We start from the raw sequence: 16635 nt of genomic DNA on the forward strand, positions 1-16635 counted from the left end.
AGTATCCACCACTTGCTGAGAAGGAGCGGCAGAGTGCTCAAGGTATAAAACAAAAAAAGAAAAGGAAAAAGAGGAAGTGAGAAGGGTTAAGAAGAGAAGAAGTGGCCAAGGAGCAAGGGAAGGGGGAGAGGGCGAGAAAAGAGAAGGAGAAACGGTGAATGGAGGCGGCTCGGACCGGGGATACGGAGAGCTCTTCAACGACGAGGAAGAAGAACAGCAGCAGCAGGGGGGAGAGGACATGGAGACGAAAGGGAGAAACATGCCCCCAGGTAACACACTCACACAGGCATGTGCATGTGCTCTGACACACACAACCAATGGGCTACACATGTCGACTCTTATACGCTTACATTCATACACACATGACTCATACTGGATACATATGCAAGTTTAGAAATTAATTTTCATGACCAGTCAGGCAGGAAACCAGCCGTATGGACAAGAGCACCAGAGTGCAGATGTTCCCAGATGTCTGAATCCAGAGAACAAGGGCTTTCTATTAACATGCACTGCTGTAACCCAGCTAAATGTTTGCCCATGTTTAGATCAGATATGGCAAAAAGGAAAGAAATGGAATAATGTTTTGTTTTCCGACCGTGTCTGATTAAACAGATTTTCTCCTCTCAGTTGTACATTACAAACCAGCCTTCGTCGATCAATATTCTTTCAAAAGGTTAGCCAACCAGGATCAAGTAGGGTTGTGTCATCTCCTGCTGTCGGCACAGATGAGAAGATCACATTTCTAGCAGTAAAAATATTTTTATCATGTTTCAGTATGAACAATAACACGAACAACCAGCTAATTAAACTGAGTGTTGCAACATGAAGCATGTTTACCTGCCTGGCCCTTTTTTTTTTTTACTTCTAATATATGTATAGTACTAAGTGTACAAAGAGTACAAGCATAATAACTATGCAGGCTTTGTGGCAGATCAATGAAGCATCTCTTATAGTAAATTTGTAAAAGTATCCGTAAATGGATCACTTTGAAATATGAGGATTTATTTATTGTATTGTTCTTTAAAGGAAGATTTTAATGGTTCAGGAAAATGTTCCTGGCTCAATGTGAATTCAGAGGAAGCCTGTTGCTGTTTAGTGTTGTTGGTTTTTTTGTTTAACTTCAGAATGAAACAGGCTGGTTAAAAACTGTAATTTCTTTTTTTTCTTAAAATTCATGACAAACATTCATGTAATACTTTTTAATGGTAAAAGGTTGTACGTATTGTAAAGTAATAAACCTTGTTTGTCTTCATAAATTATGTATTTTTGCATAGCAGATTTTACTCTTTAGAATATTTTTTCCTATTTTTTTTTCATTCAAATACCACCAGTTCTAAAGTTTTGGTTTTATTTCTTTATTTAATAAAAATGATTAAATACATTCTTTCAGTATAAATTTATTCTAACATTATGTTGATTCTTAAGCATTTCACAAACATTTAGTCCCACATAACAACTGTGCTTGTTTTGTGCAGTCAGCTGTTATTTCTAGTTTTCTACACAGCATTTGTGCCTGTAAATGGTTTAAAAAAAAAAAAAAAGGGAGAACAGGCTAGCATTAGTGGAAAAGGATGTGGAAGCTGAAGCTAGTGATCTCTTGCGTAGTCTAGTGCCATCTACGGTCTCCTCCGGCCTCCTATTAACTCGTTTTATGTTTAATGAACAATAGGATGATGTGGAAAGTGGATGTGATCGCATGGAAAGATAAATGGGCGTGGACATTTTCAAATTTACTCTTGGCTGCAGAATAAGTTCATAATTTCATGAGACTTTCTGACAATATCTCAAAATATAAATATATCATAGAAACGATGAATGAGAAAATGTAAAATTAATAATTCTTCCTTTACTACACTCACACATAAATACATTCAGCATGAATGTATTGCCAATTGTTGATGAAATGCTGGAAATGTACCAGTATTTTAGTTATTATAGACAAAGAGGGGTTGGACCAGATAACTTCATCCTAATCATTTTTTGAAGTTTACAAGCTTTTATTGATCAGATTCAGAGTTCAACTGAAATGATAGGATGAAATACAAATAAAACAAATAAAATGAAAAAAATTAAGAACAAACAAAAAGAAATACTATCCATCCAACCTTACTGATTAGTCCAATGACGGGTCATGGGGAAGCTGGAGCCTATCCCAGCAGTCTTCGGACGAAAAGCAGGGTACACACAGAGACAAACAACCACTCACACTCATTCCTACGGGCAATTTTAGAGTAACCAATCAACCTAACATGCATGTCTTTGGATGGTCAGAGAAAGCTGGAGTACCCAGAGAGAACCCATGCATACACAGGGAGAACATGCAAACTCCACACAGAAAGGCCGCTGTCCAAACCTCACCCCAGCCGAGGATCAAACCAGCAACCTTTTTGCTGTGAGGCCACAGTGCTAAGCACCATGCCAACCGAAAAGAAATACATTCAGCAACTTAGAATCAGTATTACATAATGCACTTTAGTTTAGTATGAGTATATTTAGTAGATATTCTGACTATATTATGGACAAATAGCATGTCAAGACAGGGACAAACAAGCTATTTAGCCATTAGCTAACTGCATCACTTTGAATGTTGCTGTTGTTGCTGATCAAAACCAACAGAGGTGAGCCATCTCAGTACCTGAGGTGTATTCTGATGGAAATACAGATGAATCAAATAACATCTTGAGCGGGAGCACAGTCTCGTACATAAAATCAGACTGGAACATTCCTAGGTTTACTATGTAGGATTAAATTCCTCCATGTAGGTGAAAAAACTATTAAAAGAGCAATTACTTTCTTCTACTTGATTAGTTTTACTTCACTTGCCTATGCTGTGATGTCTTCCTGTGCTCACTTTGGGACTTACCTTATGCATATTCCAACAGCCAGGTCACTTCTAGGGTCAGAAGTACCAGTGCTTTATTTTGGGAGCTGTTGCCATAGAAACACTCCACAGGGCAGCGGAATTGGCCAAATAGTTCAAAAGCCCACATTGATATTCCTATTCTCTGTGCAATTGATTGCTTGCATTAACCTTTTCTTTGGGATGCCATCAGTTGATATGGCCGCTCAGGGTTGTCACAATGGTAATTGACTTTTCATGCACTTTTAATGCACTTGCTTTCTAGCTTTATTTCAATGGTTAAGATCCCGATGAGGAGCTAAACGGTTAAATTGAGTTGCACAGTCACTTTCATTTGTTTCCTGAAGCACAACAGATGTGCTAAATCTCAATTTCCCCCTCCTTCCTCCCACCTCCAGATCAAGCTTTCTGCTCCTTATATCAGCCGTGTGTCATCTTCAGCTTTTCCCCATTTTTTTTTTAAATAGATGCCTTCTTATGCTGTACCAAACTTCATCCAAATCCTCCAAGATAGTTTTAATCTGCTTATTAGCATGTTCTCAATGCTAGTCTCTCCTCAAGTCCTGATTTTTAGAGGAATTATTTCAAAATTTGGTCATTTTAAACTTTATCTCTGTGTGAATTTGCATATTCTGACATGCAAAGATGTCTTTTACAACAGGGTTATAGAAATGACAAAAGGTACTAAAAGTAAAATTCACAAAATGCAAATGTTGGCTAGCTCTAATGAAAACAACAGAAAAATCAGAATCAAAACTAATGAATTTAAGAAAGCTATAAACATCCCAATAATTTATTAAACATCACATTAATTTAGAGGGCCAAATCAGGGGCAGTGATAAACTGTTTTCTGTTCAAGAAAATCCCCTGAGTTTCTCTCAGATACTAGTAATGTTGCAGCCAATTCCAATCCAAATCTGGCATGCCTCGGAGAAAGCCAACTAATCTGCAAAAGCATGCATTTTACATTTTTCATCAGAAAGGCCTTCTCTGTAAATTTAAAACAATTTATGATCCAACTGCAACACTATTTCATTAATTTCTGTATTGTCTATATGTAGGGTGTGCAGTTCATTCATATATGGCTGCATATTCCTGACAATTTTTCAGTGTTTTAGGATGTGGATGTTGTGTTTTTCATTATAAAACTGTATTAGTTTGCTCACTAAGAGAGCAATGGAAAGAGTCAACCCTAAAAAATGCTCCCACCAGATGTTTACAGTAGTTCTATGAATGCATGAATTTGACTACTCAGTGCACAAATTGCAGGTGAAATCCAGCAATAAATCTATATTTACAGAGCACTTTTTCATCCATAATTTAAAATTTTATTGAAGAAAACAAAAACATTTTAACCATAAAGACCTGCAGACCCCAAACCCACTTGTCATACGCATACAGGATATATTCACACACACAGACACCCACACGCTCGTAAAATAATGCCTCAAAAGAAATGGTCACATAGCATTTACATTAAAAAAATGAAAGAAACTTCTTTTTTTTAGCTTCATATGCATTTAGCCTTTGAAGAAACATCTGAATGAATAAATTGTGATGGTAGTTAATTAAGTCCATCTTTCGTCCAAACACTGAAAGGAAGAGATTTTCTTTTTTTTTCTTACTTTAGTTGTAATTATGCTATCATTAGTTTCTGGCTTCTTTTTAATAGCAAGCTTAATGAAAACATCATAAAGGATGATGGAGGGATTTATCAATACAGACCACTGGGTGGGTAAAGTTGCAGGCAGTCCCAGCAGAAGTCCTGCTGGTCTTAAGGTCATGTTTGGACATTATGTTTGTTACATAATGTCCTTTCAAGACAACTTTTGTAGAAGGTGCACTCATTTTTGTCTCTCAACATGGCAACTAACGGATAATTAGCGTAGTTTGCAGTGCACTGTAAAAAACATACACAAAAATTGAAGTGTTACTAAACTCCGCTCAACTCTACTCAGCTTTATTTATAGAGCACTTTAACACAACGCCAGCTGCAAGAAAGTGCTGAACAAAGAAGTAAAACATATGAAGAAATGCAAAGTGAGATCTGAAGTTAAACGAGTAAGAGATACAACAATTTAAAAAATAAGAAGTTAAAACATTACAGCAGTTAAAAAATAGATAAGCGAAAATAATAAGCAGTCTCATTAAAATGAGTTTTCTTTTTACATTTATTTTGTATTATTCTTAATTTGTTTCTATATTTTTTTCAAATATGGGGAAACAGATTATTTATTATAGAAATAGACAGCAAATGTATTTACATTTTATGTTACAATGCCAAATTCATCATAATTTTACCCAAATGGGATGTTACAAAAAGCTAAACACTTAAATTAATGTTCAGTTCTTTTAATAGTTTAGTATTCTACTGCACATTTGTTTTTAACTGTTATTTAATATAACACATTAAAGAGCTGGACTAAAAGAAAAGATCACATGTTAAAGTAAAGGTACAAACCAAATTTTAACCCTGGTATATCTAAGGTAGTTTCTTTACTGCTTTTATGTAGTATTTTTCAGCTCTTGAGTATTTTTTCACAGTGTAAACTATAACTAAAGGCACTGATGACACTATTCTTTTGTCTTTTTTCTTCCAGACATCAGTTTCCTTCCCCGTCCAGCAATGGTTTGGTGTGAACGAGGCATTCAGGTGCTGCTGACCACCATGGGAGCATTCGCCGCCTTTGCCCTCATGACAGTGGCCATTGGTACGGATTACTGGCTCTATGCCCGGGCCTTCATCTGCAACAGCACGGCTAACTCATCCCAAGAGGAATCCAACAATAAGGACAAGAAAGACCCCGGGGCTCTTACCCACTCCGGCCTCTGGAGGATCTGCTGCCTGGAAGGTACAGCTTCTGGAGTGTTTGAATGCACAGTTGCCTTTGTGTGTGTTTAAGGTGACCTGTCAATACATTTGGGGTTAAATGCGTAATTGTGTTCTGACGTGTTCGTCACTGGAGGCTTGCTGAGGTCAGTGTGTGCTCGTCACCGTTATAAAGACCAGAAACTCACAGAAAAACAAGTTTCTTACAATTAAACGGTGGCACAGTTGATTAAATTAGAAGCAGACATCATTAGGTTAGATGGCAGTTTATGCAGTCTAATCTCTGAGTTCACATATTCTGGGGGAAAAGCCATCCTCATGTGGGAAAAAGGGGAAAATAGCCCCCTTTCCTGGGTGTAATCTGCAAAGCCAGAGTCCATCACCCCTCGGCCTTTCATTGGGGGAGCCTGCAGGACAAAGAGGTGTGTTTAAACATGTTGAATATTCGTACAAACCTAATGTGACAGGTTAGTGATAATGATTAAATGGCCTACATCACATTGCAAAATCATGGACGAGTCGTGGCGTACAATGAGCAAAGCACTGCGCTGTCTGTGGTGCTGAAGGATCAGACGGACCATGATAAGGAAAAATGATAAGTCATCTACTGCATATACTCATCTCGTCAGCTGTGAGAAAAATTTCAAGTTTGATCTTGCTTGGTCATTTTATTAAATGAGATTTTTTTTTTTACTTTTACTGACAGTTGGATTCCTTAGTGGAGTGTTTTTTGTTCTTTGGCTGAATTTTTGGTGTGTGTTTAAAATCTCCTGTTCAAACTGTTTTTAATATGTTGTTAATGATAGAAGACGTAGATGCAGAATCTTAATGTTAATCATGTAAAAATGGCCGGCATGGGCAAAAAATATACATTAGAAGTACAAGCATAGGGAAATGGTTCATGTTGTCATATAACACAGGAAGGGCGGTTTGCAGTTTAGCGATGGCATGGAGGAATATTTTTAGCCTCTTAAGTTGAACACAGCACGTATACAGAGGGCTCAGAAAGGAGGAGGGACAAAGAGCATTTATGTTTGAGAGGAAATTATAGCCTGCTTGATGTGACTGGCCTCACAGAGTATATCCACATTCAAATATGTTTCCCTTACATTTAGCTTATGTCTGCTATTTAATCAGTGATTGTTTCTGATGCTTGTTTTTTATTTCTTTGTTTCTTTAATACATGCAAGTGCTTGACTTTAGCTGCGTTGTGTTGGTCAGTTTAATTTTAGTCTGTTTTTTTTATTTTTTTTATCAAAAATACCACCTTGGTTGCTTGTTTTGCCTTAAAATGGAACTATTATGTGGATTTCAGGCTAATTTATTTTTATTTCTGAGACCAGAAGGGCTGGGATTGATGGAGTTATTGTCACAAATGGCTTTATTTACTTCAGACCGACCCTCTCCGTACGCTGTCAGATCAGCCTGTGGGCAAAACGAGTGGATTGAGACTCTTCCACATTAAGCCCCGCCTCCCGCCACTGCGCTACATAGGGAGCGCGCACCACACCTGCTTTCGCCATCATTGTAACATCTCATAAACAGAGGGATTAGGCTCATATGAACTCAATAAAAAAACAAAATACAATGTCAACACATAGCATACAGCCCTGCATGTTGGAACCTGAATCAGACCCTGAAAACGAAGTGGAAAACAGCAACCCACAGCAAGGAATGCAGCAGGATGTCTCTCTTTGGTAAACTCACCAGCCATCGTTGGAAATAACTTTATCCCACGTTTTCCATCCTGATGTATTTGTACATGCCCTTGTTAACCAGTAGAAGGTAACCAATCACCGAACCTTATCCCCCGGGACGTCACAAGGATTTCCAAGTAGAAAAAACTCTCTAAAATGACGCGTTTTTCGTCACCATGGAAACCGAACGGAGAGAGTGCTGGAACTCAAACTCAAACTCAAACATGCGTTTAGGTGATGAAAAACAGTGTCGTTCACATGTCTGATGAGGATTCAACACTGTAACACTGTAGAAAGCTCAGAAAACTCCAAATACCATAATAGCACCGCTTTAAATTGTGGCAACATTTCATCAGTTGCAAGTATAAGTTTTACATTTTGGGTACAGAGAGATGTGAATTATGATAGGAGTATTGGATTTTAGCTCCCAGTTGGTATGAACGTACTGGTGTTTGGTCAGAAGTATCACCAACCTTTCAGAGCCTTAAAGTAATCGAGCAGTTCTCAGCCTCAAGAATCAGATGTGTGGATTGACATCTGCAGAGTGACTTTGTAAGCAATGTGGAGGAGATTGAAAGTCCACACCTCCATCTTCCCATAGTCCTAACCCAAACCAAGTCAACTACCAAGTGTGTGACCCTCGTTATTTTTATTGTATGATCCCAACTATCCCAAAAAAAAAAAGAAGCCTGTAGCACTTCATACAAGGATCTGCATCCAAGTGGACAGTCCACCAGCACCTTCCTACGATGTCCTCTACTGTTTGATTTCGTGGTTGTGGTGTTCTCACTCATATGTAAGTCACTTTGGATAAAAGCGTCTGCTAAATGACTGTAGAATAGAATAGAATAGAACTATGTAAGGTGGAATACGAGATTTAGAAAAAACAGTGGTGTTATAATAAACTCAGCTGAAATGCGTCAAACCAGAATGTCCTGATTCTTTAATTACTCATACAAGGACCCTTCGAACTTCCAAATATAGAATGTGCATGCTGTGTTCTGGTGAAAGACAAGGCAGATGCTGGTGCCAGATAGGAGACACATGGATGGGGGATTAAGCACCCACATGTGCAGCATAAGGCAGATGTTGCTGCAAGATAAGTCATATTTTGTTCATATTGCATACAGAGTGTTTGTGGAGAAGCATGGCGGCTAAGCATGATGATGATTTATCAGAATCCTAAAAAGGAACCTTCGGACTTCTGCAACTCGGTTGCATTTAGAAGTCAGTGGCAGAATCAAACTAAAGAGTTTCACTCAGTTTGTATCCTTGTTGAGCCTCATGATCCTTTTGGTTGTTGAACACTTTATGTTTGTTTGTAGATACTGTGTGGTTGAGTTGAAACCTACTTTTAGTAAGTTTAGGTGCTGATTTTCTGTAGAAATACACCACTGGTCTTGTTAAAAAGCGTTCAACAAGCTTCTCCATCTCCCTTGGTTTTGTAGTGTCGAGTTTAAATCATGATTAATGTCTAGCTAAGTTTCTCTTGTGCTGGTATGTGACACCAGTACCTGGATTTACTAAGCAGAGTTTCTTAACAGTACATTGCTTGAATACATTCAAATAACCTCTTGTATTTTATGGTTATTTTAATGTTTTTTTTTATTTGCACAATATGAGACTAATGTATGTAAGAATAAAAAAGAATGAACAAGAAAACAGATTGCGCAGGATATCTTACCTTGACATTAAAAAAAACCAAAAATACAAAACCAAACATTACACAGGAAATATATATCACAGGAAATACAGTGTCAAACTAGAAAAGCACTTGTAGAGCACAAACATCTGCCAAGGCCTTTAAAAAGTTCCTGGATCCAAACGATGATCTGGATCAGCACCAAAATTAAATCAGTTCTTCTATTTTACATTTCCAATAACTCCTGAAAATTGAATGGGAATCCATCCATGATGTTTTAAGGTATCTTGAACACAAACAGATAAACGGCGGTAAAGTCACAACCTACTTGGCGGAGATAATAAACATACCAAGTAAAATAAAACAAAACGTAAGATAGACCATTGAGATGATTTAAGATCAGTAAAAACTCATTCAATAGCCAAAAAGTGTTTGGGGGCGGGTGGGGGTATGGGGGGACCTTTAGGACGAACAGCCAGATTCCACCTTAACTAGCAGTCGAGCCCTGGGACATGGAATGGCTGATGACCTCCTTGCTTTTTGGAAATATAATTTACCATTTTACATACCAGAAAAGCACTGGTAAAATCTTCCACCATGAAATTTTAGCTACACAAAGAGTGGTGTGTCTTTTAAAGCCAAACAGACATAAATGAAACAAGGTGCAGAAAGACCAGTTGAACCAGTGCTCCCAGTGCAGAGCAGACAGTGTCTAAAAAAGCCCTCATATATACGTTTATATGAATGTAATTATTAAAACTTACTTTATGGCTGTGACATTGTTAACCCTTTAGGGTCCTGGTCTACCATTTGGTAGAAGTAAATTTGCAGTGACCAGTGTGTAAAACCCAAGCTGAGTTTATTATAACACAAATATTTCAAATTCTGACTGTTTCACTGTTATTATATTATTATTAACTTCTTCTTTTTATCAGCTCAACTACTTGCTAAAAAAAACCAATTTATTCTTTTTATTCTTGTTCAAAACAAATGGAAAAAACACAGAGAAACATTTTGCTTTGCTGTTTTGTTGGTGTGAAAGTTAAAGGGTTCATTTATCAAATGTCAGTTCCTCTCTGGTCACTTTAAGTGTGTGTGCTCTTACACTTGTTTATTTTCTTCAGCTGAGCTGAGCATAACTTTGTAACAGGGGCAGATCGCTATGTCCTCAAATTTTCAGCCCTTTCTTAAAGTTTTGCCTTGTTGTTGTTAAACCAGGCACAAGGCAGTGGGAAACTTGTCCCCAAGCTGTCCAGGAACGTAAGCAGAATCTAGCCTGTCATGGTTATCATGGTAAAAATTGTAAATTACAAAAATCACACATAATTATTTAGCATTTCTGTGTGTTTAACCAAATCTTAAATCCCATGCTTCCTGAGAATTTTGATAGAAATGATACATCCCTCATATGGAGTGTTTTTTATCTGATAAATAAGTTTTTGCTGTTATATTCTGCATTTACGTCTAAATATTGGCATTAATGTCATTCGGTTGTGTATGTGGTAGCCTTTAGCTCAAAGCGCGACTGAATGTCATTTTATTGCTTGGCTGTAGATTAACCACATCTGTTTGTTACCTCCTTGTTCTTTGGGAAACATTTCCACCTCAGGCCTGTCTCGCTCTTTCCATTTTGCATTGTTTTGCTCTCCCTTCATCAGTTCATTAGTATCGTCAAAGCATCTCCAAGGTTCCTCGCTTTTTTGTTTTCCGTCTCCATCGTTTCTCTCTCCCCCTGTTTTAATTCCCTTGACTTTTATCTCTCTTCCACCATATGCTTTATCCTCCCACATCACTTCTTTCCCCCCCAAACCATCTTTAAATGTTCTTTCCAGAAGAGTTGGTTGTTTCCACATATGTTTGCTCTTCCCTCCCCTCCACTGCCACTCTACCTAATCTTCCTCTTTTCACCCTCTTTAGCCATGTTTTTCCTCTCTTTTCCTCCCCTTCTCACGCTGACATCATATCGTACTGTACTGCCATTTTGTCGATAACAAATCAAGACTGAGGGACACCATGTGCGTCAGGTCTCAGTTGTGTGGATTGTATAACAGATGTGTCATCGTGTTTGACAAATTGGCAGCATCTTAAGTTGCAAAAAAAATTCTTCCTCAACGTCTTTCCTCTCCTTCTTGGTCTTGTTTTCAGGCTTGAAGAGAGGTGTGTGTTCACAGATCAATCATTTCCCAGACGACGCAGACTATGACCAAGATGCTGCAGAGTATCTGCTGCGTGAGTAACACGCACAAACTTACAAATACACAATCCATACACGTACATAAATGTACATAGAGATGTTAGATAACAATTCACGGGCACACACACACACACACACACTCTCTGCACACTGAACAACACATGTACACACACAGCAGCCTTCATCACACGCAGATAGAGAGAGGACAGAAGGGGATGGTGGGCGGACATCAATGCATGGATGTCAGATTCGAGCAAAGTGTTCGTGAAGGTGTGTGTGTGTGTGTGTGTGTGTGTGTGTGTGTGTGTGCAGTGTATGTGTGTGATGCCCAGGTGCATGGGGTTGGGAGTCTGGGGGTGTGCAGAAGGTTTTTTTTTTCTTTTTTTTTGAGAACAGCCTTCACTAATGGATTATTTTCGGTGCAGGGTTCAGGTTTCACATCCCGCCTCTGTTGTGACAGCAGACTCTGAACCTCTTAGCTTAAAAAGTTTGGATCTATATGTTCCATCTATATGTTACATAAAGGTATCCATCTATTTCTGTAAAGGGGGCTGTGATGCTATCTTAAGCCCCCATGTCTGCTTTGCTTCAGAACACTGACTGAACCACGAAGCTACTCCGAACGCTGCGAAATCTGCTTGATTTGCTTTGATAATGAAAAATGAAACAGTCACTAAATAGGGTTGTGACGATATGCTTTTGTCCTGATTCGATTCTGATTTTTTTGGGTGCCGCTTCGATTTAAATTGCAATTCTCACAATTATTCGATTTTGATGATTTTTGTAGATTAAAAACAAAATAAATGTATAAAACTACTTTTTTGCTTGTCTTCTTTTTTTTTTTTTCATCATTTCAATTAGGAAAAAAAACAACACAGTAGCCAATCATTCTGTTGTTATACTGCCCTAGAAGTAAAAAGATCAATAAAAATGACAAAAATTTAATTTTTTAACAAAAAAAGCTTTTAAAATTGCAAAGCAAAAAAAAAAGTGATTTTTTTTAATTTGATGTTCCCACCCCAAGTAAATAATCTATTTTAATGAAAGAAATCCCTTTTTTATTAATTTTTTTTGTTTTGTCTTTTTGCTCCTAATCTAATTTACAAAGTAAAATTTACAAAGTAAGTAAAGTTGACATGGGGAATTGCTTATTCTTGCTCAAAATATCAAATATCAAGCTTTTTTCTCCTATTTTGGCTAATTAACTATTTCTTTTTCTTCATTATTACATTAAAGTTTTATTTCCTCAACAATAAAAAAGAAGACTAAGCTCATTACTGTGTTAATTATTTGTACTGGAATACTCCAGAGGTCAAATGATAAGAATAACTATAAATCCATTATTTGAACATTGTGCAAAGTGGTGAAAAACCCCCAAACAGGCCTTTTTTTTCTGTTAAAATAAAATAAAAAGCTAAAAACAAAAAAAAGATAAAAATCAGTTGCAATCACTGCTTGACGTGTCCGACAGGAAACTGAATTTGTTCATCAGGAGTTTATCTTTCCATTTTGAGGTAAACAACTGAAAACGGACTGAAAGTCACCTTGAACATGTGAACGCTGACTTTCCCCCGTTTCTGCCCGAGTTGGAGCTCTTCAGCGTTTTTAATCCTCTGCAATGTCTTCCTGCTCCTGCTGACGCTTTGCAGTGGCATCTGTATTTGCCAGGACACTGAAATAATGCAACCTTCTGCAGAACAGCAGGCCAGATGTGGCGCCTGGCTGTCTGTTGAGATTTCACTTTAACAAGAAATGAACAGGATGTGTTTCTTTTTTTTTTCCTGGTTTCTGAGACAATAGAAAGGCTTAGACTTAGGAAAGGCATTACAGATACTCATAATGCATTTGATGACATTAGCAACATTTTAGCAGATGCTGTGTTTTGGCAGGTTTCAGTAACATTTCATCCCAGAAAAGTGCAGCTGAAAGGTTGATGTGTCTGCTGTTGTGTGCAGGTGTGGTTAGAGCTTCCAGCATCTTCCCCATCCTCAGCGCCATATTGCTTCTCCTGGGTGGAGTGTGTGTTGCCTCCAGCGGCTTTTACAAGAGCAAGAGGAACATCATTCTTGGTGGAGGGATTCTTTTTGTAGCAGCAGGTAAGTGGACAGGTTTGCTGTGTTTTTATACATTTTCAAGTTCAATCTTTGCATTTTGACCTTCGCAGGTGTTCCTATCCTAAACCTTGTCCTTCCAGTTTATCCCCCTCTTTACCTTTGTTTAGTCTCTCTTTTCTTTTTTTTTTTTTTTAATAAAATAAATACAATGTAAAACTGACATAAGAAGCCATGCAACTAAAAATTAAGGCAGTGTTTTTCAATCTTTTTTGAGCCCTTTTTTCACTGAAAACTCACAAGGCACACCACAAACCGAAAAATTTGTGATTTAATTCTTTTTTTCTTTTTTTTTAAAAAGCCCATATTATTCATATAAAGTAACCTTGTGTGTCTTGAATAGAAATAAAATAAACACAAGAAAAAGGAATTTTATTATCTTTCACCTTGGCCTCTTTGGATGAACACAGAGCCGCTTTTTAGACCAATCAGGTGAAATTTGATTATTTCTCAGGGCACACCTGATAATCTCTCACAGCATACTAGTGTGCCACGGCACTGTGATTGAAAAACACTGAATTAAGGTTTATATATAGTGATGCCCTCACAGCAAGAAGGTCACTGGTTCGATCCTTGGCTGGGGAAAGGTTTGGTCAGTGGCCTTTCTGTGTGGAGTCTGCATGCTCTCCCCGTGTATGCGTGGGTTCTCTCTGGGTACTCCGGCTTCCTCCCACCATCCAAAGACATGCATGTTAGGTTAATTGGAACTCTAAATTGCCCCTGAATGGATTAAGAGGTTTAGAAAATGAATGAATGAATGAAATATAGTGATGCCCAAACAACTTTAATACAAATGTTTGACATTCTCATGGTTGGAGGTGTTATGAAGGAGAACAGGAGAAGCGGTGGCAAACATCAGGAGGAGGTGGATTTAGTGAAAGCAGTCAGAAGAGAGGGTGACAGAATGGAAGTGAGTTATGAGAGGATTGGGAACAGACTGATTGGCTTGCAAAGTAGCAGACAAGAGGAATGCTGCACCGGTAGAGTGATGGCAGAATCAAGAATAAGGTGGTCTGACAGCGTGGGAAAACGGAAGTGACTAACAGGGACTGAGGAAAAGTCTAAACACCTCGAACAAGAGCAGACATGAGGGAACTGATCTTTCTTTCTGAACTTACCGCAGCTTTATTGTGCTCTGCACAAATTGACTTTATTATTGACTTATTACATAGTGCAAGCCGCTTATCTATAATTGAAAGCATGTACTTCCTCCGCCTGTGCCTGCAAAACAATTTGTGAATCTGCAGGCTGGTTTGTATCAGAGGAGCAAATTAAAAGTGTGTCTCTCCCCAGGCCTCAGCAACATCATCGGGGTGATTGTGTACATCTCCGCCGCGCTGAGCGACATCTCCCCGAAGAAGGACGAGGATAAGAAGTGGCACTACTCATACGGCTGGTCGTTCTACTTTGGTGGGCTTTCCTTCATCCTGGCTGAGATGGTCGGCGTCCTGGCGGTCAACATCTACATCGAGAAGAACAAGGAGCTACGCTGCCGCTCTCGCACCGACCTCTTCAAGAGCACCACTCACGCCATGCTCCGTCTGCCCAGCTACCGCTTCAGACGGCGTTCCCGCTCCAGCTCCCGCTCCACCGACCCGCCTCGTTCGCAGGAGAACTCGCCCGTCGGAACTTCCAAGACCTTCAGCCTGCCGCCATCTGCCCCGCCATTCTCTGTGGCCACCCTTCCTAACCCACACCACAGCAGCAGCGGAGGGAGCGGCGGGGGCGGTGACATCTCCATGTACACCCTGTCCAGAGACTCCAAGCTCGGCAGCCTTGGAGGAGGCGCCCCTCCGCTCTACGGCACGGTGGACCGCGCCACTCTCTACCAGCTGCACAACTACTTCCCAAAAGATTCGAGCGGCGGCGGCGGAGCAGGCGGAGGTGCAGTGATAAGCAGCGGTACCCTCCCGTCCCACTCGAAGTCCAACCTCGCAGCGGCGGCAGCTGTAGCCCAGAATGCAGCACCGCTTAATACTTCCACATCAGCTGCTGCACCCACCCAGGCAGCCCCAATATCTACAGCTACCATGGAGCGGGACAGGGGCAACGTGGGAACCCTGGACCGCCTCACAGCCAAAAGGGACAGGGATAGCAACTCAGATACCCTGAACAGGAAAACTACGCCAGTTTAAAATGAACCTCAAAGAGAAAGAGGTTGAGAGTAAAGGGAAACCAATGGGAGGGCTGGGGCAGGAGGGCTGACAATGTGTAGGAAACATCTCAACATCTAACATGTCTGTCACTGAGCCGGGGGTATCTCGTTGCCATAGAGACAAGCGTTATCATAAACAGTCATGAAACACCCGACGCTATGTGCAAGTGCTTTACAAACTGCCTTAAACACTGAAAACTTGTGCTTTGATCGTGCAGCAATGGTGGAATCAGTGTCTTAGGACAATCTTCCTTTTTTATTTTGAGTTCTGAACCTGAAAAATCCTACTTTACCACACGTAGACATCTGTTTCTATCTCACCACCGCTGAATCCCCGATTTGAGACATATGTTGTCGTTCGGCACGTTTTAACATCCCAAACGTGGTCAGATGTATGAGCTGCAGCTGTGTCAAATTTCTGTTAAAAGGAGGAAAATGGCACAACATCCATCGACGAACTGGTCACCAATTCCAGTTTGATAGTAGTTACTTAACGCCTGGTCTACGGGGAACGACCCCAGCCATATGTAACCTAACAGCACACACATGGGAGGATGCTGCCACACTGTGAGCCCATTTATTTCTGTGTTAGGAGTAATTACGCTGACAGATGGGCTTTCAGCACAGAGAAAAAAAGGCTCACTTTTAGCACCTCCATTAGACCACTGCCAGGTCTTAGGTACCACAACACAATGCACAACCTCTGCTGGCATGAAATTCCCGAGGTCCAGATTCTCTGCACTCAGAAAAATATTCTTTGTTTTTTTCGTGTTTTTTTTTACCTCTTTATAGTCAGCTCAGTAGGTGAACTGTAGCATCCTGCTGTTTGGTTAACGTGAGGACAAGAGAGCAGTTTGCTTGGCTGAAGATTTTAGCAGGGTTTAGCCCCTACACACCTTCACTAAAGGTAAAAACAGTGAAAATTAACTACATATCGTATCAAAACTAAGCTGCATTTTAACGCCCTGCTCGTCCACTTGGATCACTGTGCCAGAAAGCTTCACAGTCAATCAAAGTACTTGTATAGAGGGTCCGCGCTGCACCCACTGTGGCATTTAATTACCTTAACATATAGGGGGGTTGTATGACTGCTTATGATGATGATTAAATACTGAAGGCTCCAGGACAGCGTCTACTGAGTGTTCT

At 39.6% G+C, this 16635-nt stretch overlaps 1 protein-coding gene across 2 annotated transcripts; it reads left to right on the forward strand.

The window, feature by feature from the left end:
• Positions 1 to 238: 238 nt before the first annotated feature.
• On the forward strand, positions 239 to 15469 carry LOC306769658 (voltage-dependent calcium channel gamma-4 subunit-like; the record flags this gene model as incomplete). 2 transcript variants are annotated; one of them, XM_079258346.1, is made up of 5 exons in its annotated part: positions 239 to 269; positions 5461 to 5712; positions 11175 to 11258; positions 13179 to 13319; positions 14628 to 15469. In XM_079258346.1, 5 exons carry the CDS (start codon positions 239 to 241, stop codon positions 15467 to 15469), a joined length of 1350 nt encoding a protein of 449 aa, XP_079114472.1. The 2 variants fall into 2 exon arrangements, with proteins under 2 accessions (XP_079114472.1, XP_079114473.1); XM_079258347.1 differs by having other exon boundaries at positions 5485 to 5712.
• Positions 15470 to 16635: the final 1166 nt, after the last annotated feature.

Source organism: Telmatherina bonti, assembly GCF_933228915.1.
Source record: "Telmatherina bonti genome assembly, chromosome: 19".
Lineage (NCBI taxonomy): Eukaryota > Metazoa > Chordata > Actinopteri > Atheriniformes > Telmatherinidae > Telmatherina > Telmatherina bonti.